Consider the following 27,776-nt stretch of genomic DNA (forward strand, 5'->3'; position numbering starts at 1 on the left):
TTCTTCTGGAGTCTCTGATGGAATTGAAGAATAGATAGATAGTTATAGTTTTCCTTAGTTATGATAAAAGATAAAGTAAATAGAAATATTGTTACCATAATTCTTGCTTGATACCTGTTTTGTTATATGTCATTTTATTATGTTAAAGTTAAAACCTTCTTTTCTAGTTAAACAGAAAAGGGGAGGTGATGTGGGAGTCCCCTCTGTGTGCCGTGATTACCATTAATGAATAAAGAAACTGCCTTGGCCTGTTGATAGGGCAGAACTTATGTAGGCGGGGATAATCGGACTGAATGCTGGGATAAAGGAGGGCAGAGTCAGTAGACGCCATGGAACTGCTACCAGAGATAGATGTGCTGAAATTTTGCTGGTAGGCCTCATCCTTGTGGTGATATACAGACTAATGGAGATGGTTTAAATTAATTTGTAAGAATTAGTCAATAAGAAGTTAGAGCTAATGGGCTAATCAGTGATTTAATTAATACAAAAAAAAAAAAAGAGAAGGTTTTGTACGGTCGGGACTTCGTATGTATCTTATCAGAGGACTTTTGACCAGCAGAAGGCAGGATGGAAGTCCTCAGTCAGTGTGCAGCGCCACCCCAGGGAGCCAGAGGTGCCTGGAAGGGCCTGAGCCTTAACGGTTGGAGTTGGTGTAGTTTGTGTGAGCCTGGCAAGGTGAGAGTAGAGGATGTGAGGATGACGATGGGGAAAGGAGAAAGTGGTGGTCGGATGGAGGGAATGGAGAGACGTCAGGTGCCCGGGAAAATAGTGCAGACCAAATTATGGCTATGGTGCTCCTGTAATAGAGCCCCACCTTCTGATTCCCCATCCAGACCTATGCTCAAGTGATGCTTTAAAACTCGATTAACCAAAACTCAAACCAGCAATATAACATACCAAACCAAACCAAACAGAACCACCTTGGAGAGTTGAACTCGTAGCTTTAGAAAGCAGCCCAAGAGCAGAGAAATGGCTCTCTGATCAGCTGTTGTGCCTGCTTAAAGATGGAGGTGGTGAGCAGCAAGAGGGATTATTTGTCCTTTGTCAACCGCTGCGCTGTGTTGTGTTAAAGCAAATCTCTAAGCTGGAATAAGAGTTTCAAAGCAGCAGGTGTAGAAAAGCAGACGCGTCCCCAGCGCAGTTCTATGGGCTCTTTGTGCAGATCAGCTGCACCGTTGCCTGCCTCTCCCTTCGCTGGCTTCTTGAGGTTTTGTTCCAGCCACGCTCAGAAAGAAGCCCATGCTTGTCTTTCAAACAGCGCACGTTTTTACATGGGTTTCTTCTTCCTCTGCGTGGTGGGTGGCGATTAGAGAATGACTGTTTTGTTTTGTGTCTCTTACATATTTTCCATATCAAATGTTTGTATCTTTAGTTAAGTAATGCATCCTTAGTAGAAGTTTAAAATTCTAATTTACTTAATGCCTTCTCTGGAGAGGGTTTCATCTGTGGAAACACTGCCACCTTGTGTTGTGGATGAGGAAATGTAACATTGGATAAAAAAGCCACCCTTCCACAGGGATCGCATATCAGATGTTTACATTATGATTCTCACAGTAGTAAAATTACAGTTATAAAGGATCAGCAAAAATAATTTTCTGGTTGGGGTCACCACAACCTGAGGAAGTAACTGTATCAAAAGCTCGCAGCATCAGGAAAGTGAGAACCACCTGCTAGGACAAAACGTACTTTTCTGTCACTTCATACATCCTAACCTGTGGTTTCTTAATGTCTTCCCAAAGCGGAGTTTGTCACACACTCAAGATGAAGGAAACGTGAAGTCAAATGAGCGGGAGCATCGCAGCTTTCAGGTAAGAAGGGGAAAGTTAGTGTATGCTACCTGCCTTACACAGCACTGCAGGGCCCACGAGAGGGCTCAGCACATTCGGGAGCTTGCTGCCAAGTGTGGCGACCTGGGTTCAATCCCTGGGTCCCGAGTAGTGGAAGGAGAAATGCCCACTTTTAGCAAGTGACCTCCATGTATGTGCCTTGGTGTTCTCTCTCTCTCCTTTGCTCACTCTCTCCCCCTTGCCCCCCCACATTAAATAAATCAAATAAAATAAATAAATGTAATTCAAGAAGGAAAACAATTTGAATGTTGTGTGTAGTGCGAAGAAGAGAATAAACAAGATAATGTCGAGGTGGGTGGGACATTAGGAAAACTTGCTGTGGTCTGTGGCCCGTTTCTCACCAGTCCCTTCCTTAGGGACTGACTTTTCTCACAAATATTACATAATTAAAACCTATACCATTGAAAACAAATATAATTTAATATATCATCATATAAGCCATACATTTATGTTCATTTTAGAAAATTATGGTGTTACAAGTGAGAGCCACTAATGTCAAGGAAATAAAGCCTGAATTTAAAGTAGTATTTGTTTTGGTTAAGAAAAAAATAATTCCACTCAGCTAACTTTCACTTTATGCTGGTTAAAGTTATCCGGAGGAATTATTACTTTCTATTACATAAAAAGAATCTTAACTAGTTTCTTGATTGTACCACTGTTGAACTAAATTAAACAGCTGCTTTTTGTTTTGTTTGGATTTTTTACCTTGTTGTATAGCATTAGGAAAGTAGACTACAGCTGGATGTGGTGGCTTGTGCCTGTATTCCCAGCATTTGGGAAGCTGGGCACAAAGACTGTCATGAATCCAAGGCCAGTCTGGGCTATAGAAGAAGACCCTGCCTTCACCCCACCCCCCCAAAAAAAAGGGCTTTGGAAGCAGGTAGAGAGATGGCTCAATGGTCAAGAGCACATACTGCTTTTGCAGGGAACCTGAGTTCAGTTCCCTGTACCCGTGAAAGGTGACTCACAAACTCCTGTCTATCTCCAACTCTTGGGGACCCAGCACCCTCTTCTGGTCTCTGGGAGGATTGCATTCGTGTGTGTGTGTGTGGGGGGGGGATGTGTGCATTCGTGCGCGCACGCGCGCGCGCGCACACACACACACACAAAAAAAAAAAAACCAAAAACTTAAAATGTGTGAACCGAGCCCTTATATAGGAAATTATAATGTTTTGTCAGAGCCATCATATAAGTATCAGTTTGGGGGAAGAACTGGAATGTTCTTATAAGTTTGGGAATTCTTAAGCAGAAGCTAAAAACACACAACCTTCTGCTGTTTTGTTTCCATTAGGTTTCTTCTAGGTTTCACTTATCACAGTGGAAATTCTGTGCTCCTGTTTGGCTTGTACCTCCTGGCTATTATAGCACTGATATATATTCCTGTTTTGTTTTAGATTTCTCAGTTGTGAGAGTTGTTGGAACTATGGTATTTTGAGTGGGGGTGTGGCTTGTGGAGGACATGTGTGGGGCCTGGGCTTGGAACACAACAAGCCAGCAAAACAAAATGCACAGAAAACTTAAAAAAAAAAAAAGATTCTTTTATTTTGTATGTGTGTGTGCGTGCGTGTGTATGTGTGCATATGCATGTGAAGTGGATGTCCACAGAAGATCTCCTTGGATCTAGAATTGCAGGTGATGTCTACCCAGCATGGGGCTGGGACCCTAATTCAAGTGCTCTGCAAAAAGAGAAAACACTTAACTGGTGAGCCATCTCTTCAGCCCCCACACAAAAAAGTATCATTTGTACTTGAAACTGCTTTCTCGGTGCACATCTGTATGTGATAGCAGTGTACCTTCAAAGTCTTCCTGTGGCATTGCTCCGTTATGTTGATTTATTATGTTTTTATTATTAAAGGATCTAGAGATTGAAAATGAAGATTTGAGAGAGAGGTTGAGGAAAATTCAGCAAGAGCAAAGAATACTCCTGGATAAAGTCAATGGCTTACAGTTACAGCTGAATGAGGTAAATAGTCTGAATTTCAAAAAGAAAACCCAAAGCTGTTGTACCAGCTGTAGCAGCCATCCACAGTCACTCTTTGCCTGGGACTGTCTCTTCAAGGCAGGGTGCCGATGGAGGTGAAATTCATTGGTGGTACTTGCTGGGTGTCGTAATCTTATTGGGGTGAAACCCTTCACTTCAGACGTTTAATGTTATACATGTGAAGTGGCACCAGACAGTTGACAGATGACAGCGGGCTGTTAGGTGAGAGGACAGATCACCATGGGCTGCCGCACCCGAGGGGCCTTCTTATGAGACACTGGGCTGAGGAGGTAGTTGAGGGTATCGCTCCAAGCAGGATCCCAGAAGCAGTGGTACACATGTTGGTGCATCCTCTGGGGTATACAGAGTTGGATGTGTGGGCCAGGGAGGTAGCTCAGTGGTTAGAGCATGTACTGCTCTTGCAGAGAACCTGGGTTCAGTGCTCAGCACCCACGCCCAGCTGCTCAGAGGCACCTGTAACCCCAGCTCGAGGGGAACCAACACCCTCTTCTGGCCTCCACAGGCATCTGCACTCATGTGCACATAAAACTCATAACGTACACGTAATTAAAAGTGAAATAAAATCCTTTTTCAAATGGATGTATAAGAAATTTCAAAAGTAAGAAGGATCTCTGCGTCATTATTCTCAGGAGGGAAGGAGAAAATACTTGTAGTTCAGTTCAGCCGAGTTGCACTTTGAGTGCCTGTGTTGTCATGGGGACGTCTCAAGGGACGTGTCTGTTCAGGAGGAAGAGGCATGCCATGGTTGTCCTTCCAGTGCTAACACTCTCTGCTCTTGCGGTAGATTTTAGATGTCCTTAGCTGGTAGGCCCAGTCACATCGTCTTGCTCTGAAGTCACTTTTTCACACTCAGTGTACAACTCCTGAGTTCTCCATTCATTCTTGAATTGAGGAAAAGCCAAAGTGTCAGATAACCTAAGAGAGCCTCAGCCCCAGGATGTGGATACCAAGCAGATATTGGAGAAACACAGAAGCAGTGGATTGTGCAGAGAAAGGAAATCCAAGAATAAATCTCCAGACTATTCACTGTTAGTATTATCTGTAAGACAAAAGGTGTTTTATCTATGAGTTAAAAATAGGATGTTTTAAAGAAGGAACATTCTGATTCCAAAAATAAAACTGGAAAAGTGTCCCATAATCTAGCGAAGGGTAAGGAGTTGGCGAGTATGAAAATTTGGAGTTGGGAGAACAGGTAAGAGCCTCACCCTCTGAGTTAATAGGTAACCCAGAAAGAGAAGAGAGCGGTGGATATCACAAGGACTGAAGATTGTTGACAGAGGAGGAAGGAGAGCGTGTGAGTCGGGGAGACTCTTAACTCAATAATTAAAATATTTTTGCAGTTAGTGAGTAGCATGAACGACAGACAGCTCACAGGACAGACGAGGTACCCAGAGACATAGCTCCTCACATCCTGTCCCCAGTCTTAAAGGCATGCGCCACTCATCCTCAAGGTGTTTTCTAGGCTCATGCTCTTTAAGGAAAATGTTCAAGAATTAAAATGCATTTCTTCTTCTTAACCTTAGGAAGTAATGGTTGCCGATGATCTGGAGAGTGAGGTAGGGTGCTACATTTTATTTTAAAGCCTACTACAGATGGCCTGTAAACGGGGGTGGCACTAAAGTGGAGATTCATGCCCTGATCGAGGTGGACACGAACACTCTATTTCTGAACTCTATGTAGTATAGACTTTATATATAGAACTCAACATAGTATAGACTTTATATGTAGATGTTACATATAAACCCCTACATAATATGGACTTTATGTATAGACATTGTACAAGAACTTTACATATAGACCTTTTTCATATAGACTTTCCATATAGACCTTTTCCTAATGTAGACTGCACATACTGAACTCAAAGTGCAGCCTTTGGGTCTGGCTAAGTTTTCATCTGTATGTTTTTACTAAAGTAAAAGTTTTAAGGTAAAACAGAAGCTGTGTATGCCTGGAAGACTGTTTTGAATGTAGTTTTCATGAAACTTGTTAAGGAAACAAACAAATCTAATGTCTGAAAATACTGATTTAAAACCATGAAATTTCAAATGCTTTAACAATATTGCTTACAAAGAGATACATTTTATTGGTACATTTCTATAAAGTAGAAGTTCTGGTAATAGTTAAAGCCTACCAGATTGGAGACTCTCTCCAGCCAGTCCCTGGCATAATTCCAGTTCACGTTTTCAAAGTAAATGTTTACCCTGTCTCAAACAGAGGGACAGTTTATTTTTCCTTCCTATTTCAGAGAGAAAAATTGAAGTCCCTTTTGGCAGCTAAAGAGAAGCAACATGAAGAAAGCTTAAGAACCATTGAGGCTCTGAAAAACAGATTTAAATATTTTGAGGTACAGACAGATTAAATTATTTCCTCTCTTCTTCTTTACAGTGGGTAGTGGGAAGGGGCCTGGTGTCAGAACTGAACTTGAATTATGAATCCACTCTTTGTTTCAAGTCCTTGAGTTTGTGGCCACTCTGGCAGAGTTGGGGTGGCTTTCCTTAACTGCATAGACTTTGTAGGCTCGGTGAGAACATTTTAGTGAATGACATATAGGTGACATTTAGTTGGTCACTGCCCTGCATAGGTAATATTGGGATACTTCAGTAAATTTTAAAAGTTAGGATAAAAATCGTGGTTTTAGATTTATGAATGCCATCGAAGGTTATTTAGAAACACAGCTGTGGAGCTTAACAACAAGCTGGTGACATTGTCTTCAATTTTTCCTCACACTCGTGGATGCCACTTTAAAGTTGGTTTTGAAATCGAGCAGTAGGCCGTGTTTTCAAAGCTCTGGCTGTAGGTGGGGAGCTGCTCTGTGCAACATGCCTGCATTGGCACACATGTAATCCCATGTGAAGGCTTTATTTTTGTCTGTACTCAGAGGGTTTTGGACAGAGATTTTCCCAGAAAGGGGCTCGCCTATGGGGAAGTGGCAGAGCCAGGGCTTGAACCAGGCATTGTCGAACTGCTCTGCTGTGCTCTTCTCTGCCCTAGGGTGCTCGTGAGTTCATCACAGCCTGACTCCTGAAATCTGCATGCTGCTTAGTTTTCAGTTCAATTTCAGGAGGCAGATTCAGCCTGTCTTAGAAAGTCTCATTTTTCCATTGCTTTGGACAAATGCATCAAGTTTAGAACTTTCAAAAGGGCTATGCTAACCTAGAGGAAATTCATTTATTTTTCTTATCTCAAAGCCAGAATGTGATTTTCATGAAAATTGTGCTTTATGTGTATGGATGTTTTGCCTGCACGTATGCCTGTGTGCCACATACCAGCGGCCACGGAGCAGAAGAGAGCATTGGAATACCTGGGACTGGAGCTGCAGTGTGGGTGCTGGGAATCAAAGCTGGACCTTCTGGAAGAGCAATGAATGCTCTTAACTGCTGTATTATTTACTTTTTAAAATAAAAATTATAGTTAAACTAAAAGTAGATAGTATAGTCTTAGTGTTAATGAGCACACGGCCAAGGTCTTTTGTTTCCTTTGCATAATTCGTGTGTTATTTCCTCTTTCAGTGGGTGTGATTATGTTATATGCCCTGGTTAGTTGCTTTCCCATCAGGACAATAGGGACATTTTCCTGAGTCAGTGCATATTCATTGTGATGAATTTTTATACAGGCATTTTTTTTTAAGCAAAAGGAAAATTCCAGGGCCTACTTACATGTCCTTATGAAATGAGTCATTTAATTCAGACTCACCATTTACAGAAAACTCTCCATGTCCATGCTCCTGAGCTCTGCATCCGCAAATGAAAGGACAGTACATAAACCACTAACGGGGAATTTCCCTACTCAACATGTAGAGCTGCATTGCTTCCTGTTATTTTCCTAACGTGATTCCATATACCAGCTGCTTCCTTGGCGTTTGCCTTCTGATGGACATTGCAAACACGCGGGAGGATGCACATAGTCCAAGCCATGCTCTGCGCTCTGCCATATGAGAGATCTGAGAGTCTGTGAATCTTGATATCTCTGGACACACAGGCATGACTTGTGTGTCCACAATATTCCTAACGATTGCACATCAAAATTATTTGGAGATATTTATCTTGTTTATCATTGGGAGAAACCTGGGCACTTTAGAATGAGGCTAGTTTTATGTTTTAATTGAGAAATTAAGAAAAGATAAGAAAGCCAAGTTAAGTCTTTTGAACTCCTGTGTGTATTGTGTCCCCCCTCCCACATATACATGTAAGTCTGTGTAGTGAATGATCATAGGCTCTAATATTAAATGCCGTGTAGCATGAACAGCTTACCTACCCTTCCATGTGCTTCACCTGCATTTGGGCACTAACATTGGAGGTGAGTTAGTTTAGTTATGAAATGCTGGGCTGTAGGTGAAACTAATTTAGATGTCAAATACTGGACTGTGTTTGCCGTGCCCCCTAAACTGAAGGTTGGCATTGAGCTGTTGGCCACTGATGCACCTTGACCCTGGGAGTAAATTATTTTCACCTGTGCACTAGCCTGTGGCCATCCTCACTTGGGAAAAGGGATGACCCAAGTGTTTTAACCCAGGGTATCTGAAACGTCTCTCTGCCTTTTCCTCGCTGATGGCTTTCCGCCATGTTTAGGCCTTTGCCCCGGTTTATCCTGGCAATAGTAGTAGTCTGCAACTCTGAAAAGAAGGGGTTCCGATACCCCAGAGTCTGCCCCAGCTGTGGGAATGGAAATGAGTCCTTGCTGTGACTGTGGCCACTTCCTTCCCTCCCAGGCACAGCGATAGCAAGTGGGAGCCTCCAAGGTTTTCAGTTCATTTGCAGCTCATTCCTCCCGTGTTCAAAGCAATGCAGGTTCTCCTTGGAGCTCTTGGCTGAGTTTGTTAACGTGCTTGCTCCCTCTGACCCCATCTGTTGCTAGCATGTTGTCCTTTGTAGGCTCCAGGGGAGCAAGGCATGTCCAAAGGTGTTTTCAGGGAGGGGTCCTTTAGAACTAAAACACATAGAGCATTTGACAAATTGGGGCCATGTACATCTAAAACATTCTAATTCACACTTCTGATTTCAGAGTGATCATTCAGTACCCGGAAGTTACTCCAGTAACCGTAAGTATGAATATGTGGGCAAACAGGGATGACTGTGCCTGTGGGCTGTACACCCCTATAAACGGTGCTGCAAACAGTGATGACTGTGCCTGTGGGCTGTACCCCCTGTACATGGTGCTGCTGCTGCCCAGTGTCAGCTCTTGTCTCCATGTTACACCCCACCAGATGGAAGGGTTGGCTCAGATGAGCACTTGGCCTCTGAAGTGAAATGTGGCAGACACAGAGGCCCTGCGTGTAGTGCCCAGGAGGCCAGAAGAGGGCTTGGAGCACCTGGAGATGAAGTTACAGATGGTTGTGAGCAGCTGTGGGAGTACTGGGAATCGAACCTGGATCCTCCGGAAAAGCAGCCAGTTCTTTAAACCACTAAACCACCATCTCAAACTCAGGATTTATCTTTTTTTTTTTAATAGAAAGAAACAAATGTAGTTTTCTGATGGGGGAAAAATTGACTTCAGTGCAAATAGATATTTCACATATTCATAGGCAATTGCTTATTTATTATTTTAGAATTACCCATATTTCATCTTCTCTTTTTATTCTCTAGTTTGATATAGTTTCTCTAGAAAACCTATCTTTTTGCTTCTCTAGCTAAGACCAACAGTAATGTTAACCTATAAATTTGACTGATTATACATTTTATAGTAATCCTGTAGCCTATTTAACCTAACAGTCTTGTGGATTTCTTCTTTTAAAGTATTTATTTTATTTTAAAATACGTGTCTCTATGTGGATAAGTATGTCCACAGAGGCCAAAGGAGTGTCAGATCCCCTGGATCTGGAGTTACAGGCGGTTGTGAGTGCTGGGGACTGAACTCATGTCCTCTGGAGGAGCAGCAAATGCTCCTGCCCACTGAGCCATCTCTCCAGAAAGTCTTACATATTTCTGAAAACCAGCCCTAGAACCTACTGTTGAGCTCACTGTAGATGCCTTCCTTTTACTGACAGAAATGATACAGGAAAAATATGGCTACTTCAGAACAAGAATAGTTTTATATTGTACTGCTTTTGTATTGATTATATAGTAAAGGGCAACAAATTATGCCTATTTTTAGCTCACACTAAAGCCAACTTTGTCATGAATATTTAAAATATCATTTATTGGTTTAATTAGGAAAAGAAGACATGCTTCAGAAACAAGGTCAAATGTACCAGACAGACTCTCAGGTGAGACTTTGTTATTCAGCCTAAAAACCTATCTAAAGGGCTCTAGATATGGTGGCGTTCGCTTTTGTAGCCGAATCTCTGGGAGTTTGAGGCCAACCTGGTCTACATAGCAATTTCCAGGCCAGCCTGGAACATAGTGAGACACTGTCTAAAAAGAAAAAGAAAAGCAAAACAAAAACCTCATTTTTTAAAAGAAAACATCTGGATTTGTCAAAATGAAGAAACCTCGGAGGGCAGTGGTGGCGCACACCTTTAATACCAGCACTCGGGAGGCAGAGTCAGGCAGATCTCTGTGAGTTCGAGGCCAACCTGGTCTACAAGAGCTAGTTCCAGGACAGGCTCCAAAGCTACAGAGAAACCCTGTCTCAAAAATCAAAAAAAAAAAAAAAAAAGAAAGAAAGAAAAAAAAGAAACTTCTGTATTATCTACTAAGTACGTTAGCACTGAGTAAGGCTTTCATGGCTCAAGTTTGTCTTGCTTTTTTGAGTTTAATGAAAGTACACACCGACTGCTGTTTCTGGGACTTAGAGAGTCTGTGGTGACAGCAGCTTAAGGTTGAACTTCTCGCCCTGTCCTCTAATCTTCAGCCTTCATCAGGAGTGTTAGCTCCTCTGTGTGTGAATCATTCAAAAGGAGTTGGGCATTGACATATATTTTTTCTTCTCAATTAAATAGTTATCCTCTGTTTCAAAATTGACTTCAAAATAGAGAAAGTTTCCAAGAGGTAGAATATTGACTTATTTCTTACCTACTTATGTGGCATGTGTGAATCCCTGGGTCCCACCCCCAGCGCTGCAGAAGCCTGGTGTGCTGTTGCATGCATATCTGTGAGCTCTGCACTCGGGAGGGCGAGGCAGGAGGAGCAGAAGTCAAAGGTCAGATGCAGAGGGGTTTTTTTTTGAGGCTACTGAAACCGTCTCAAGAAAAGAATAATAATTAAAGAGTGAATGATGAATATCCATGAGTCTTCAGTGAGGGGAGTAGCTAGAATCCTCAGTGTTTGGGAAGACTAGAGAAATATTTGGTTGTAATAATGTATAAATAGCGTGGAAGTTTGATTCTGTATATATAACTTCTCGGCAAAGTATACTAGCGTTAGTCCAAAGATAACTGAGGGATTGGAAGCTAGTCTAGAGACAGGCCAAGCCCAGGAAAGTGTTTTATGCTGGCAATTTCTTTCTCTTGAAAAAGAACAAGGCAGTTTTAATTTACCCAAATGACTTTAAACAAAACATTCTGCCCATTGAAATGACAGGTTGTCCTCGTGGCCCATGGCATTCATTGATGAGTTAGTACTTATATAAAGATCATTGTTGCTACATAAGGAAAGTAAAAATATTGAGTTCCCCATGATTATTTGCCCTGATAGTTGAACTCTCTCTCTCAGAAGTTCTGTTATGCTTCTTTTTTGCCAGCATTAATTAATCAAGGGAACAAGTTATCATCAATCAAATTTATATTAAGATTATGTGCTAGAATTTCTATTTATCTTCCTGCCAGAAGGAAAATACATGTCTTTTTTTTTTTTTTTTTGAGTTGATTGGCGTTTCCCTGATAATTCTCATATGAGATGGGCTTATTTTGGTAGAATTTTTAAAATGTAAAGAGCATTATATTGGAGTTAACAGTGAGAGTGCTCAGATGTCACATATATTTTATTAGAAATTTAATAACGTGTGTGGATCAGCCTGGTGGCTTAGCTGGTAAAGACACCTACCTACAAGCCTGATGACCCAGGTTCAAACCTTGGGACCCACCTCGTGGAAGGGGAGAAGCGACTCTCACAGTTTGCCCTCTTATCTCCATATATGTGTATCTCACAAAACAAGTATACAAACAAAAAGAGGTTTAATAATATAGCTCTATGTAATTATTTACATATTCAAGATTCAGTCCTTACTTGGGGCTTCTGATGGCTCGTTTAGGAAGCCTAGACAAATAATATAATGGAATAATAAACATGTCTTGCTAGAACTGGTATTCTTATGTAATAGAGGCATGCTGAATTGAGAAAGGAGCCCAGGGGCCACAGCTATTTTCTTTAGAAATTGATCTAAAATCTCTCACAATGTTTTAAGCATGTTGAGGAAATCCTACCCAGAGCTACATTCCTAGTTATAAAATTGATCCTTTAATTTTTCCCACACCCATCTCTCCCATCTCACTGTCTGAAAGCCCTTTGACTACTGCTGATGTAAATGGCAGAGGTCTCTACAGTGTCTTCTGAAGGCTCCATGGTTGATGCCTGCTTTTCCTCTGCAGTGCACATCCCCGGGCGGAGCCACCCATCTGCAAAGCAGGTCTATGCTAAGACCTCTGGAGCTCTCTTCACCCAGTCAGACCTCATACTCCGAAAATGAGATTTTAAAGAAGGAGTTAGAAGCAATGCGAACTTTCTGTGACTCAGCCAAGCAAGACCGGCTGAAGCTCCAAAATGAGCTGGCTCACAAGGTCGCAGAGTGCAAAGCCTTGGCTCTGGAGTGTGAGCGCGTCAAGGAGGACTCGGACGAGCAGGTCAAGCAGTTGGAAGACGCCCTCAAGGACGTGCAGAAGAGGATGTACGAGTCCGAGGGGAAGGTCAAGCAAATGCAGACCCACTTCCTGGCCTTGAAGGAGCACCTGACCAACGAAGCAGCCACAGGGAACCATCGCATCACCGAGGAACTGAAGGAGCAGCTGAGAGACATGAAGGCCAAGTATGAAGGCGTTTCCGCGGAGGTGGGAAAGCTGAGGAACCAAATCAAACAGAGTGAGATGTTGATGGAAGAGTTCAAGAGAGACGAAGGCAGGTTGGTGGAAGACAATAAGAGGCTGCAGAAGGAGTGCAGCGCGTGGGAGATGGAGAGGGAGAAGAAAGAAAGACGGCTGGTGGAGGTGGAGGGCCAGCTGAAAGAGCTGCTGGCAAAGCTGGCCCTCTCCGTCCCCGTGGAGAAATTTGAGAGCATGAAGAACTCGCTATCCAGTGAAGTCAATGAGAAAGCGAAAAGGCTCGCGGAGGTGGGCCGGGACTATGAGAACTCTCTGGGGGAAGTTCGACAGCTGAAGAGGGAGCTGGAGAGCTCCAGGGCCAAGCTGGCCCAGCACATCAGACCGGAGGAGCATGAGCAGCTCAGGAGCAAGTTGGAGCAGAAGTCGGGAGAGCTGGGGAAGAAGGTCACAGAGCTAACCCTCAAAAACCAGACGCTACAGAAAGAAGTGGAGAGAGTCCACGTGGACAACAAGCGTCTCAGCCAGCAGGTGCACAGCCTCACAGTGGAGATGGAGACATGCTACGTGCCTCTAAAGGTGAGTGAGGAGATGAAGAAGGCCCATAACATGAGCGTGGAGGAACTGAATAAGAAGCTTTCGGACGTAACACAGAGGTACACGGAGAAGAAGCTGGAAGCAGAGAGGCTGCTGGTGGAGAGAGATAGGCTGACTAAGAATGTCAGCCGCCTGGAAGCTGGGTCTCTAGCTCCTGAAAAACATGAGAAGGAGCTAATGGGTCTCAAGTCCAGTATTGCCGAACTCAGAGAGCAGCTGTCTGAACTTAATAAAAAATGTGCGGAGGATCAGGAGAAAATGCGTGCACTCTCATCCGAAAACACTAGCTTGAAAAAGACTCTGAGTAGCCAGTATGTGCCCTCCAAAACCCATGAGGAGGTGAAGGCCTCACTGGGCAACTCACTGGAGAAAACCAACAGAGCATTGATTGATGCCAAGAAAAGGTTTGATGACATGAGCCAGGAGTTTTCAAAACTAAGAGATGAGAATGAGGTATTGAGAAGGAACCTGGAGAATGTTCAGAATCAAATGAAGGCTGACTACGTGAGCCTGGATGAGCACTCAAGAAAGATGAGCACTGCGAGTCAGAGCCTGAAGGAGGTGCAGGACGCGAACACTGCCATCCTGGCCGACTACCGCCGAGGTCAGGAGGAGATCCTCACACTGCACGCTGAGATTAAGGCCCAGAAAAAGGAGCTCGACACCATCCAGGAATGCATCAAGCTGAAATACGCTCCCCTTGCCCGCTTGGAAGAGTGTGAGCGCAAGTTCAAGGCCACAGAGAAAGGACTGAGGGAGCAGTTATCAGAGCAGACACACAAGTCGCGCCTCAAGGAGGAAGAGGTCAAGAAGGGCAAGCAAGAGAATGAGCGGCTGAGGCAGGAGCTTGCTGCCCTTCAGAAGGAGTTGAAGGGTAGGAACGCTCTGGTGGAAGAGGCCAAGGAAGCGGAAAGAGCACTAAGCAGGAAAACAGAAGAACTCAACAAACAGCTGAAGGACCTGTCCCAGAAATACACCGATGTGAAGAACGAGAAAGAGAAGCTGGCAGAAGAAAAGGCCAAGCAAGCCTCCGAGGTCCTCGCAGCCCAAAACCTTCTGCAAAAGCAGCCCGTCCCACTGGAGCAGGTGGAGGCTCTGAAAACATCTCTCAACGACACAATCGAGCACTTACGGGAGGAACTGAGGGGTAAACAGAAGTGTTTGGACAAAGAGCAGCAGACAGTGAGCAAGCTTCAGCAGCTGCTGGAGAATCAGAAGAACTCCTCGGTGCCCCTGGCGGATCATCTGCAGATAAAAGAAGCCTTTGAGAAAGAGGTCGGAATCATGAAAGCCAGCCTGAGAGAAAAGGAGGAGGAAAGCCAGAACAAAACCAAGGAAGTCTCCAAACTCCAGACAGAGGTTCAGAACACCAAACAGGCGCTGAAGAATTTAGAGACCAGAGAGGTCGTTGATATGTCAAAATACAAAGCCACGAAGAATGATTTGGAGACCCAGATCTCTAACTTAAATGACAAACTGGCCAGCCTGAACAGGAAGTATGACCAAGTGTGTGAGGAGAAGTTTGCTGCCAAAGACGCGAAGGAACTGCTTCATCTCAGCATTGAGCAGGAGATCAAGGACCAGACGGAACGGTGCGACAAGTCCCTGACAACCATCATGGAGCTGCAGCAGAGGATACAGGAGTCTGCCCAACAGATCGAAGCGAAGGATAACAAGGTAGGCACGGCGCCAATGGGGTGGCTGTGCGGAGGAAACCCACATGATAGATGTGACTCCGTAGCACATGTCCCGCAGACAGGTGTGTAAAACCATTCCTGACACACCCTTCCAATTGACTACAGGTGTGTCAAAAAAAAAAATCTCCAAATTAAAAAAGCACAAAAATCAAAGGCTTTCTTCTTTCTCTTCCTTTGGCTGAAAGTTAAGGGAAAGGGGAGAATAAGGTTCACTTCCTTGTAGTGACGAATCAGAATCTGGTGAGCTTCTTCCTTGAGAAGTCAAAGTCACTGGGAACATCCAGACACCATCTCCCTACTCACCTGTACCAGGGCACCGAGCCCACGCCACCGTGCGTTCTGCCCACAGGTTTTACAAACATGGCCTGGGATGTTTTGTCTTTCTTGTGTTGTGCTGTGTCCTGTGTCCCCTTTCATCCTCCATCTTTACCCTGAAGTCCACAGTGGCCAGTCTCACCTATGCTTGGCAGTTCCTCCAAAATCTCAGGCTTTATTTTAGCTTCGCCATTCATTAAATTAAAACATTTTAAGAGCAGGATTTATAATTTATTCTTCCCTCTTGGTTTTCTTCCTTATGGCCCAATTTTACAGAATAGCTACATAATAATATTTTTGAAGGTGGTAGATGTCTAGTTTGTACCATGGAGATGAAATATGAAGACTGATTGCAGCTTAATGCATTCACTAAGTAATTATGAAATGGCCTCTACCCACTGGAGAAATACGGAATGAGTAAAAGCAGGCTCAGATCCAGCTCTCCTCGGCAGCACATCTCCCGTAAGATCCAGCATTTAAATCCACTCAGCTTATGTGCAAAGTCGTTAGGATGCAGCAGCACATCATTGTGCTAGCTAATGCCTGCATCTACTTACACACACTGCCAGTTAGTAAACAGTGCCACTCCCGGGACCGCAGAGCCGGCTTAGCAGCTAAGAGCACTTGTTGGCCTGCTCTTCCAGAAGACTTAGCACCAATGTTGGGCAGCTTACAACCCCCTGAAATTCCTGCTCTGGGGGAGCATGATGCCATCTTCTGGCCTCAGTGGGCACTGCACACACACCAAAAAGAAATAAATAATACAACCTTCAATGGGAAGAAAAAGTTAATTTGCGTGTACATGAGCCAAGCTCTTTTACTTTCCATGCTCCATCTAACAAAACCCCTTTCCAGTATTCACACCTCACCTGGAGGATAGTTCAGATGCCTCAGAGGACCCTTTCTACTCATAGAATGCCAAGCTCATGACCCAGCCCTAGGATGTGCGTGATGTTTATTCTCAGTCTGGTGTTGTCTTTGGAAGAAATTGCCCGAGGGACTTTAGGCCCAGAAATTGTAAGAATAGTTACTACGCCGTGGGTGCCGTTGGTAGAGTCTCGGCAGCATCCCACCTGCTGGTTACAGTTTGTCTCAAGTGGGGAGTGTTTTCTGTGCAGAGGCATTCATCAGAAATGATGGCACATGGTTTCCTACAACCTCCCTCTGTCTCTCAAAAGATCACTGAACTGCTGAATGACGTAGAAAGACTGAAGCAGGCGCTCAACGGCCTTTCCCAGCTCGCCTACACCAGTGGCAGCCCCAGCAAGCGGCAGAGCCAGCTGGTGGACACTCTGCAGCACCGAGTGAGAGACCTGCAGCAGCAGCTAGCTGTGAGTGTCCAGGGCACGAGGGGCGGGGCCAGCTGAGGGAGTGAGTGTGTGTGTGTGCGCGCACGTGCGCGCAGCTTCCATGCAGCGATTACACACTCATGTGTGATCTGCTTTAATGTCACCATTACTTGTGGTATGATAGTGTCATTTATTTGATGCCTGCTGTATACCACTACAATAAGCATTCCATTATTTTCTCTCTAAGCTGTGCCTCTACTCCATTCTCCAAAGCAGGGTGGTTTAACGAGACTTCCTTGACTCGTGACTCTGGAGGGACTGCATCTAGTGTGGACCTTCTGGCTGTGTCACAGCGTGGTAGAAACTGTCACACAGGAGAACAAGAGTGAGAGGGGGCAAAGGACCCTCATAAGGACTCTGGCAGGAAGAAGCCTGTGATAATGACGCTAGTAATGTGGGCACTGGAGACTGGGAGCTGTTCCTGCCGCTTGAGGTCTGGAGCACTTTCCAGCAGCTCTCTCCCTGGCAGGGAAGGCTAGCAGGCAATTGGGAATTGGCTCCAAAGAGTAAGGAAGAACTTGGCATGGATCTGTAAAGCATTTTGATGGGTGAAAGGAAGACAGAGGAATCTTCTAGGCCACGAAAATAGTGTGGGAAGACCCACTGAGGCGGAATCTAGCCACCATGACCAGAGAGAGATGACAGGCACAGTGGGGTGTGGCAGTAAGCCGACATCCTAGAGACAGAGGATGGGGGGCTCAGCAGTAACAACACACGGTGCACAAGCCTGACAACCCAGGGACACACATACAGGCGGGAGGAGAGAACCGCTCCTCAGACCCGCCCTCTGCCTCCTTGTGGGCCCACGTTCTCATTCATATTCTCCCTCTCCTCCTCCCACACTAAAACAACGATAATAACAACAACACCAACACAGTTTTTTTTTAAAAAAAGACCTGAGCTTGAGAGATGGCTCAGCAGTTAGAAAGTTCGAAGCATATAGTGCTCTTGCAGAGGACTCAAGTTCAGTTCCCTGTACCCACGCTGAGCACAGCAGCTCACAACACCTAACTCCAGCTCCAGGGGATCTGATGCCTCTGGCCTCCGTGAGCTCTGCACTCTCTGTCTCTGTCTCTGTCTCTCTCTGTCTCTCTGTCTCTCTCTCAGACACACACACATGCACACACGTACACACTTAAAATAATAAAAATAAATTTTGAAAATTTTGAGACTGAGTTGTGGGGGACTCGGAAGACCAAACTGATTCGTTTGGATTCTTTCTCATATGTAAGGAGGCAAGCCCTGAGGTCTTTAAGCCAACACTGATGAAAAGGAAGAACTAGCTCAACCCTGGAAGCATGACAAAGGGGACATGGGAAACAAGAGGGGAAGCTTTTGTAGTGGCCTGAGTCATCAGTTGCCAAGTTCATAGCAGTAGAGGTAAACTTGAGGCAGCAATCCCCTGTGACTTAGGATAATTGGTATTGCGTTCCCAGTAATAGCCCTATGCATTATGGGAAATCTTACACTAGCTCCAACATGAGAAATTCAGCATCTGTGGTTTGTTCTGAGAGTGGCAGGAGCCCTTTACTAATCTGCCAGTCTGCAGCAGGAGGTCTCGGCACAGCATTGCCACAAGCCTCCTGGTCTTGCAGATGTGGGTGCTGATGTTGCCATCTGTCTACCTTCCCATGGTTCTAGGATGCTGACAGACAGCACCAGGAAGTCATCGCTATCTATCGGACACACCTTCTCAGTGCGGCACAGGTAAGCTCTGCTGTGTCTTTGGAAAGACTATTCATTTTAGAGAAAAATAAAATACTGTTTTTATTTTTTGAATAATCTTACATGAATGTAATTGACATTTGAAGTTGCTCTAGCCCATATGCTTATTTAAAAATAATTGTGTTTCTTTTAATCATGGCTTGCATATCTCCCAGAACAATTTACAAAGCTATACAGCAACACAACATCTTAAATTTAGTGTTGTGTCCATCTGCTTGTCACTCATCCTCTAGACAGTTTGGCAACACACGATGGCAGCTCACGTTAGCAGTGTCTCTAGCTGGGATAATGCCTGACATCGCACGTGGCTGTCAGCAGGCATAGGGAGAGTCGAGGGGACTGCATATGTTTCCTGGTGGCTTCGGGGGTTCTTTGAAGTACAGAAAACTTAGTCTGAAAAGGACAAAGGGGGTATGCTTTGAACTGCTATAACTAAGGAAAACTGTTCTGAGACACTTGCTAGTGATCTATGGAGCTGTAAACTTAGAGAAGTAGAAGGTGGTGAGTCCTCCTGTTTAGTGGTGGCCTGAGAAAGCCTTCAAAAAAAACTCGTGCTGGGCTGGAGAGATGGCTCAGCGGTTAAGAGCATTGCCTGCTCTTCCAAAGGTCCTGAGTTCAATTCCCGGCAACCACATGGTGGCTCACAACCATCTGGAATGAGGTCTGGTGCCCTCTTCTGGCCTGCAGACATATACACAGACAGAATATTGTATACATAATAAATAAATAAATTAAAAAAAAAAAACTCGTGCTAAGAAAATGTTTAGGGTGTGAGAGAAGGGGTTGTTACTGCTCTGTGGCAGCCGTGTGAACAGCGTCTCCCGGGTTCTCAGAATAAATTGTTCAGGAAAATGAACTGAGAGAGACAAACGTTGGAATGACAGGCAAGCGATAATAGGAATTATTTGGATTTGGAAAGTGTTAGGCCACACTGTTCTGAAAGAAAAAAAAGAAGGGAGGGTGAAAGATGGATGCTGAGAGAAAATTTCAAAGAAACATGATTTTTTTCAAAGAAAACTCAAATAGTAAGTATACTCTCTGACATCGGATTCTACTTGTTCTGTAAGGATGGAGGGGCGCTGAGAGGGAGGGATGGTGTATGAGGGGTGCTGCCCTGCTCCTGTTTGGGTGGGAAGGACATTTGCTGAGATCTGAAAGGTTGTTCAATTATTAGCGCTATCAGTGGGCAATAGAGTAGCGCGTTTACGAGGGGAACTTAGTGCGTAAATGCCGGGCAAGCATGGGGACCTGGGTTCATGTCACAGAACCCATGTAAAGAGACAAGCATGGCTACTACCTGAGGCCTAGAACCCCAACTCCCAGGGTAGTGGAGACAGGAGGATCCCTGGGGCTGCTACCAGCCTGGCTCCTGGGTCAGTGAGAGACCCTGTCTCAAGAGAGTAAGGCAGTGCTAGATAGAGCAGGGTACCCGTCCAATGTCCTTTCCACGAGTGTGTGTGTGTGCGCGCGCGCGCACAGAGAGAGAGAGGAAGAGAGAGAGACAGAGAGACAGAGAGACTCGATATTAGAAAGGATGAGAAACATTCTGGTCTTGGCCAGAGGGGGCAGAGCAAAAAAAAAAAAAAAAAATGACAACTTCACAGACATTTCTCTGAAATGTAAAGTTGTTTTTTGCTGAGTCCCAATGAGGCAACAGCAGCAGTTGGCATCTGAAGTCGTCTTGCCGTCTGGCATCGTACAGTTAACTATGGATCCAGTTTAGTCAACTGTGGCTAGCGTTTGAAATTTAAAAACAGATTTGGGAGGCATGACTTTTTATATTCATTGACACATCCTTCCAAAATCTATTCAGATGCTTCAATAATAAATTATTAAAAAAGAAGAGAAACATGTAAGCCTTCCACAGACTTGCATCTGTTTAGCCCTGCTGCTTTAAAACGTGTGTGTGCTTGCACATGTGTGAGTGTGCAGGTGCATGTGGAGGCCAGAGTAGGGCACCGAGTGTCTTTCTCCCTCTGCGCTCTGCCTTATTGCCTGGGCAGGGCCTCTCTCTGAGCCTGAAGCTAGGCTGGCCAAACAGAGAGCTCTTGGGATCCACCCATCTCCACCCTGAAATACAGCCTTGCCCAGAGTTTTTATGTGGTTGCTGGGGATTCGAACCCAGAACTCATGTTTGCACAGCAGCTGTTCTTCCACTCTGGGCCTTCTCCCCAGCCCCTGGTTTAATGGTTTCCTCTAAAGTATAAACGGCTAACACACTCAACTTTGCAACAGGGGAGATGCCAATGTGTAAGAGGTACTTTTAGCTGTAGTGTGGGCCAAGTGTTTGTAGAGCAGGGTCTTTTATGTTCTGTTGGGTAGAAGTGTAAGTTGTTCTTTCTAGTGAGGAAAATTTTGAAGTACTTTGAGAAAACAAATATTGGGCTGTTTTGTTGTGGTAGTTATTGTGGTTTGGTTTTTTGAGTCAGGTCTCATATAGCCCAGACTGCCCTTAAATTCCTGATCCTCTTGCTGCCACTTCCTGCGTGCTGGCCTTATAGCTGTTTACTGTGCACCCGGTGCTAAACCTGCCTTTTGAGCTAGTTATTTCTTCTCCAAGTGTCTGGCTATAAAGATTGTGTGTGTGTGTGTGTGTGTGTGTGTGTGTGTGTATCTTAAATCTCTGAAATTAGGAAAGAGACAAAGAAATTTAAAGTCTGTATACTAGGATATTACATAAAGAAATTAACAGCTAGCTGGCCTTGGAGAAAGTGCTGTGACTCTGGTGCAAAGCAAGCTGCAGAGATATGTCATCTTGCTTATGTAAAAATTATAAGCATGGGAATTATTTTTTTTTCTCAGTTCTGTTCTCCTTAAAGGGGCAGAGCAGAGAGATGGCTGAGTGGGCAAGGCAGGGTTCCACAAGCTTGAGGACCACGGTTCAGATACACAGCTATGCAGAAACGCTGAGTTGGTATGTCAGCAAGCTCGAAACCCAGCTGGCAGGAAACAGAGACAGGAACCCTGGGGCAAGCTGGCTAGGAAGACTCATCATCCAAATGGCAAACTCTGGTTTCAAGTGACAGTCCCTGCCTCTGTATAGAAGGAAGAGGATGTTTGAGGACACACGTGTACACTCATACGCATGCTTGTAGCTTACTGTTTCTAATGTATGAAGCCCTGCACAGGAGAGACCATTGCTGTCCATTGGGTTTTGCTCATAAGTTTTAAGAGCAAGAGCCCCTTCTTGTGACCGGACACCTTTATGTCCGTGGCCCAGTTCCTGTGGGGCGCTCTTACCTTGGTGAGGGGTTCACCCGTGAAACAGCCAGATGTGCTCTAGGATAAAGGCTTCCCCTTTATCAGTTCAGTAAAGATGACACGCGATGTTTCTAATCCTCTTCCTTCTCTCCAGGGTCACATGGATGAAGACGTACAGGCAGCCTTATTGCAGATCATACAGATGCGACAAGGCCTTGTGTGCTAGTGCCAACTGACTTGGAGCCTGGCCTGCTGGTGCTATGCATTCTGGGTGCAACTCCATGGCTCTTCTGGGCCTGACTCTGGTAGTATCAGTAAAATAAAATATATTTTGTTCTGTTGTTGAATTTTATTTTATTTTTATGAGACAAACATGTCATTGAGTTTTTCAGTTGGTTCAAACCTTAGATTTTGTGTATGCTCATTTCACACAGTGGCAAATGGCATGCACTATGTCTTTTCTATTCATACTTTTTTAAACTATGTCTTAAAAATGGTGAGTCCCTAATGAAATGTGAGCCATTTGAGTGGGGCCATATGAAAAGGGGCTGAAGTAAGTACTTAAAGATTGATTTTGGAGAAGTGAATTCAGCTGTTAGCTATTTGTAAGTGCATCAAAAGATCTTCCAGGAACGAGGAGATGGCTTAGTCAGTAAAATGCTTGTCAGGCAACCATGAGGATCTGAGTTCAATCCCCAGGATCCAGTTTCCCACACCCAGGTGCAGCAGGGTGCACCTGTAATCCAGCACTGAGGAGGTAGAGAGAGCAGAGTCTCTGAGCCTCTGAGCACATCCAGGTCAAAGCAGCCAGATGCAGTTCTCAAAAAATAAAATGGATAGTAATTGGTGAAGACGCCAGATATCGGCCTCAGGCCTCCACGTGCACACATGCACACGTACACATGCACACGCACACATGCGCACGCACACATACACATGCATACTCACAAACGCATCATTTATTTTCTCATGTGATCTTCAAGCTTTACAAACTTTGGAGGAGGCTGTGGACTAGCCGAGGTGCGTCTTTTTGAGCAGTATAATGAGTCCCTTCGGCTTTGTTTTTCTTCTTACACTAATACCTTTTAAAGTATATTTCCCTTCATAAATGTTTGCGGCGCTGAGTTCCACTTAGATCAAGAAGAGGCAGGCGCGGAATGTTTGATGAATTTATAAGAAGATTGTCTCCTGGTCTCCATGGCGGAGTGTTAGCCTTTTGTTCCTTGTGCTTGATATTTCTTGCCATGGTCTTTCAAATGAGAACAAAGAGAAGTGATGCGTGAAATTTTTCAGTGTCAAAAATTTGACTTTTTTGCAATTGCTTTGCCATTTGTGGCTGTTGTAATCAAGCACTTGTAATGCATGCACCCTCCAAATGTTTCAGACTTATATATAGGAACGTTATCCGAACGGGATTAATAACGTGAAACAAGTTTCTTGCAAAAATTTGCGTTAGAGAATTGATTTGGGGAAACAGCATCAAGTTTTAGACAACAGTGCTACAATGCAGTGAACTGCCAGAATAAAGACAGCAAGAAGATAATGGAATTGGAAATGTTTATGGTGAATTCTCTAACCAGCTATTTTACTAACTGTATCTTAGGAGAACTTATATGTCTTTATTTTCATTACTATTTTGTTTACTGTTCACACTAAAAGCACTAATTTGACATTTAGCAAGTAATTGCACAAATGGATCATTTCAGCTAAGCTCTTGTGTGTGTGCGTGTGGTGCATATATGTATGTTCATGTGTGTATGGCTGTGTGTGTGTACATGCACAGGTATATGCATACACAGAGGTCCTAAGTTGATGTTGTCTGTCTCTCCACTGCTTACCACTTACTGAATCAGGGGTTCTCATTGACCCCAGAGCTCGCCGGTAGGCTAGATTAGTGAGCCAGTTTGGCCTGGGGATCCCTCTTATCTCTGGCTCCCTGGTGCTGGGATTACAGGTGGCCACCAGGCCTGTCTAGCTTTTATAAGTCAGCTCTGGGGACCCAAACTCTGCTCTTGAGATGCACATGGCAAGCACTGTGTTCACTCAGCCATCTCCCCAGCTCCTGAGTTCCCTTCCATTGCAAATTGTGCCTTAATCCTTGAGTATTCTGAACCAAAGTTTTTAAAAATCCTATCTTTAATGAACACAGTTGGAAAAATTGCCACTCACGTCAAGGATATGCCATTGTATTTCTTTTTTGAAAAAGCATTTCTTCAAAATAGACAAGGTTACATAAGGGTACTTCCATGCAAGTACATAAAGAATACTCACCCCATACCCCGATACCCAACCTCATCAGTCCCCCTTGTTCTCCCGGATAGTGTGACTTCTGCTTTCATGTAATCTGTATTCATATGGTTTTATGTCTCTGTAAAGTTTGGGAGCCACAAATGAGAGAAAAGCATGTGTATCTGTCTTTCTAAGACACCCAATTCGCTTGCCGTTGCCATCTTCAGTTGTAGTGTATTTCCCTGCAAATGGCACAACTTTATTCTTTCTAAGTCAGCGTTTTCCATATTTCTTCAGTGTGTAAACAATGAAAAGTCAGAACTGTTTTATTTTTAACTCTCGAGGTAGATACAGAAAGTTTACATGAATGACAGCTGGTTCCTTAGTTGTTATATTTAGTACTATCTTTAGTCATGGATTCTGTTTTCAGAGTTTTTGGCCACTGCTTGAAATCTAACTGAGTGATGTTCTGAACTGAATACCTGTGTTCAGATCTGTGTTTTCCTCAGTAGTTGGGGAAGTAACCTTGTGCACATTTTACTTCATGTTTTAAGTTTTAGTCTTTTAAATCTTGTGCATGTCTGTATGTGCACATGAGTGCAGGTGCCCATAGACGCCAGAAGGGGGCATCAGATCCCCCTGGAGCTGGAGCTACAGATGGTTCTTAGCGTCCTGATACAGGTTCTGGGAACCAGCTTAAGTACCCTGCCAGAGCCGCATGTGATCTCGCTCACTGAGCCTTCTCCCCAGCCCCTGCATAACTGTTTTCTTTTGAATTGCTCAGAGTATCCTTATAGAAGACTAGAAAGCTAAGGAATTTGTTTCCTATTTCTGGAGAATTTAGAGTGAAAGCTGCCAGAATCTAAATGTGGAAGATGATAGTCATTTTGGTGGACTGTCTGGAATCCTCTTATGCCAGTCCTGTTGCCACCCGCTCACCTGGTGAGGTGCCAGGCTGAGATTGCACCTAAAGCATTGATGACTAAAGCCTTTCAGTAAGAGTGGAGCATAGGCCATGAGAGATGCTTGTCTCTGCCATTTTATGTTCAGAAAGACTGTGACCTGAAGTGGCCAATTGTCACCTGAAGATCCGCAAGTTCTCTGGGAGAGTCACTGAATTCTAACAGGGGTCTGATCCTTTATTCTTCAATCCTTAGGGGTTTTTTGGTTTTGTTTTGTTTTGTTTTTCATTCCTGCATCATCTCATAAGCTCATTCTTTTTGACCTACAGCCAGTATTAAGAATTATTGATTAAAACTGGGGCAACGAGGGGCTGGAGAAATGGCTTGGTGGTTAAGAGCACTTACTTGCCGTTCTTGCAGAGGACCTTGGTTTGGTTTCCAGAACATTCTCCATATGAGGCAGCTCACATCTGCCTGTAACTTCAGGTCTAGGGTGTCCAGTGTCCTCTTTTGGTCTCTGCAGGCTCCAGGCATGCACATGGTATACATACATATGTAAAGATACATGTATACCAAAATGATTTAAATATTGGGCTGGCGAGATGGCTCAGTGGGTGATGGCATTTAACACTAAACCTGACAACCTAAGTTTGGTCCCTGGAACCCACCTCGTGGAAGGAACTGACTCCCTCAAGCTGTCCTCTGACCTCCATGCACTTGTAGAAATTGGGTGCGTATCCTACACTCCATACTCCAACCCCCCAAATTATTACCTATTAAAATTAATCCATACAGTGGCTAGCCACTAGGTATACCTTTCTTATTCTAAAATCCCAAAGTGAAGTCAGTGTAGTCTTGTTATGAATCGGATCTCAAGTGTCTCCCCAAACCCATGTGCTAAAGGTCGGTTACCTGCCTGCCGTGCTATGGGGTTGGGTGGGTGTAGAGGAGACTTGAGCAGGCCTAGAGAAAGATGGTGAGGCATCAGATAGGACCCACAGAATCGTCTCTCTGACCCGGTACTCACCTTGGCCTTAAGCGAGTGTACAGATTTAAAAATGAAAAGATGAAGCCAGGACAGTGGCTGTTCTCCCACAAGTCTCCCTGGGCAGTAGGAAGGCTGTGGTTAGCACAATTAGGCATGTGGCTTCCCCTATGTATTAGAGGGCATTCTCATTATTTACACCCGCTTGAACAAACATCACCAATGAATGGATCCAACCAAAAGAAGATAACAAAAATGTCACATGTAAATGAAAAAGAGGCTTTTTGAGGGCCGCTTCCCTAGCTATATAGACACATGATTTGGTCACATATGTATACATATTTATATGCATATATGAATTTATATGCAATGAAATAGAGGAGGAGGCATCAGAAAAACAACGTCCCCATAATTATTTGAATCGAACTGTCTTATTTAATAGGCACAAGTCTTATTTATTTTATGCAGGTTTGCAGATTTATTTTTTATGATAGCAGACCTGGGAATATCCTGAATTCTAGAAAGAGTTTAGAGAGGTTATTGCCTTCTTAATAATTTAGAGCGTCTATTGCTGTGCCAAGTCAGAAGATTAACATTTAATAGAAAAAATTATATATCTATAATTCAGTCACGGCTATTAGATCAGATGGATTTTACATTAAGTGAAAAAGATGTTGAGCATTTAAGGGCCATTAAACTACAGGACTCTTTTATTAGGTTTTAAGGCCTCGGAGCCAGGTCCTGCTGTGGGGAGTATTTATTTTACATATACAGAATGCATTAAGGATGGAGAAAGGGCACACATTTTCAAAGAAAACAGGCCATGAAAAATTGTGATTTTCCACATTGTGAGCAGCTGCCGTGTGGAGTCCGTCTTATTTTATAATAATTCGTTTTATGCATCATTAAGTAGCTTTCTCAGAGATGAGGAGCATAGGGTGAAGGCCATTTCCCAATGGTACCCGCAGGAAGGCTGAGTGACAGCATCTCCTCTGTTGGGGTAGGACTTTAAAAAATCCTATTTCCAAATCCTGAGAGGAAACTGAAGGTTAGAGTGGGAATACCTCTCCAGAAGGCCTTTCAGGACCCGAGAGACAGGAGCGAGGCTGGAAAATGTCCTCCCTCTCTCTTTCCCTCCGTCCCTCCGTCCCTCCGTCCCTCCCTCCCTCCCTCCCTCCCTCCCTCCCTCCCTCCCTCTCATATCCATGTGTGTGTGTGTGTGTGTGGTGTGTGGTGTGTGGGGGTGTGGGGTGTATGGGGTGTGGGTGTGTGAGGGTTGTGTGGGTGTGTGAGGGTTGTGTGGGTGTGTGTGGGCGTGGGTGTGGGGGGTGTGGGGATGTGGGGGTTGTGTGGGGGGGTGTGGGGTGTGTGTGTGTGTGTGTGTGTATTCACCTCCACCCACAAGTGTGGAGACCAGAGCTTGGCTGCTGATCTTCCTCCATTGCCCTTACAATTTTTTTGAATCAAGTTCTCACAACTGAATCTGGAGCTCACTGCTTTTTTTGGCTAGCCTTTCTGGCCAGCAGGCCCTGAAAATCTGGGGCTGCCAGCATGTGCCACCAGGCCTGATTGTTTATGTGGGTGCTGGGATTAGAACTCACGTTCTTGTGCTTGGGAAAAGCACTTTGCCAATGCTGCCATGTCCCCTAATGGTGTTTCTAAACCTTTTTCTCATGGCGCCTCCATTGTCAGTGAGGGACTAGAATTTGGTCCATGAGAGGAATTGCATGCTAGTGAGGAGAAAGTCTAAACCATCATTTTTATTACATATATGCTCGGAACACATTTCACATTGCAGGAACAAAAGCATAAGTTATATCTGACATGCTTCTCTTACTCCTTACACCATCTCTACCTCCCCCAAACTGGGCACCAGGTTCACATCAGGGATTCTGAGACAAGGTGGGAATGAAGTTGGTCTCATCAGTAACCTTTTCTCCTCTACCGTGTCCAGATAAATTTTGCGCCTTTTTTTCTTTTTCCCTCTTGCTTGCTATTCTGAGCTTTTTTTAATTGCCT

At 44.3% G+C, this 27,776-nt stretch overlaps 1 protein-coding gene across 2 annotated transcripts in view; it reads left to right on the forward strand.

The window, feature by feature from the left end:
• The window catches only part of Uaca (uveal autoantigen with coiled-coil domains and ankyrin repeats), an 87,694-nt gene extending 65,745 nt beyond the window's left edge, over positions 1-21,949 (forward strand). For both annotated transcript variants that reach the window (XM_057767641.1, XM_057767642.1), the window contains exons 10-19: positions 1,740-1,808; positions 3,703-3,810; positions 5,373-5,405; positions 6,095-6,193; positions 8,851-8,887; positions 9,999-10,051; positions 12,314-15,031; positions 16,545-16,697; positions 18,357-18,422; positions 21,796-21,949. In XM_057767641.1, the coding sequence (XP_057623624.1) occupies positions 1,740-1,808; positions 3,703-3,810; positions 5,373-5,405; positions 6,095-6,193; positions 8,851-8,887; positions 9,999-10,051; positions 12,314-15,031; positions 16,545-16,697; positions 18,357-18,422; positions 21,796-21,867 (3,408 nt within the window). In that variant the 3' untranslated portion in view covers positions 21,868-21,949. The remainder of the gene's footprint in view (positions 1-1,739; positions 1,809-3,702; positions 3,811-5,372; positions 5,406-6,094; positions 6,194-8,850; positions 8,888-9,998; positions 10,052-12,313; positions 15,032-16,544; positions 16,698-18,356; positions 18,423-21,795) is intronic.
• Positions 21,950-27,776: the final 5,827 nt, after the last annotated feature.

Source organism: Chionomys nivalis, chromosome 4, assembly GCF_950005125.1.
Source record: "Chionomys nivalis chromosome 4, mChiNiv1.1, whole genome shotgun sequence".
Lineage (NCBI taxonomy): Eukaryota > Metazoa > Chordata > Mammalia > Rodentia > Cricetidae > Chionomys > Chionomys nivalis.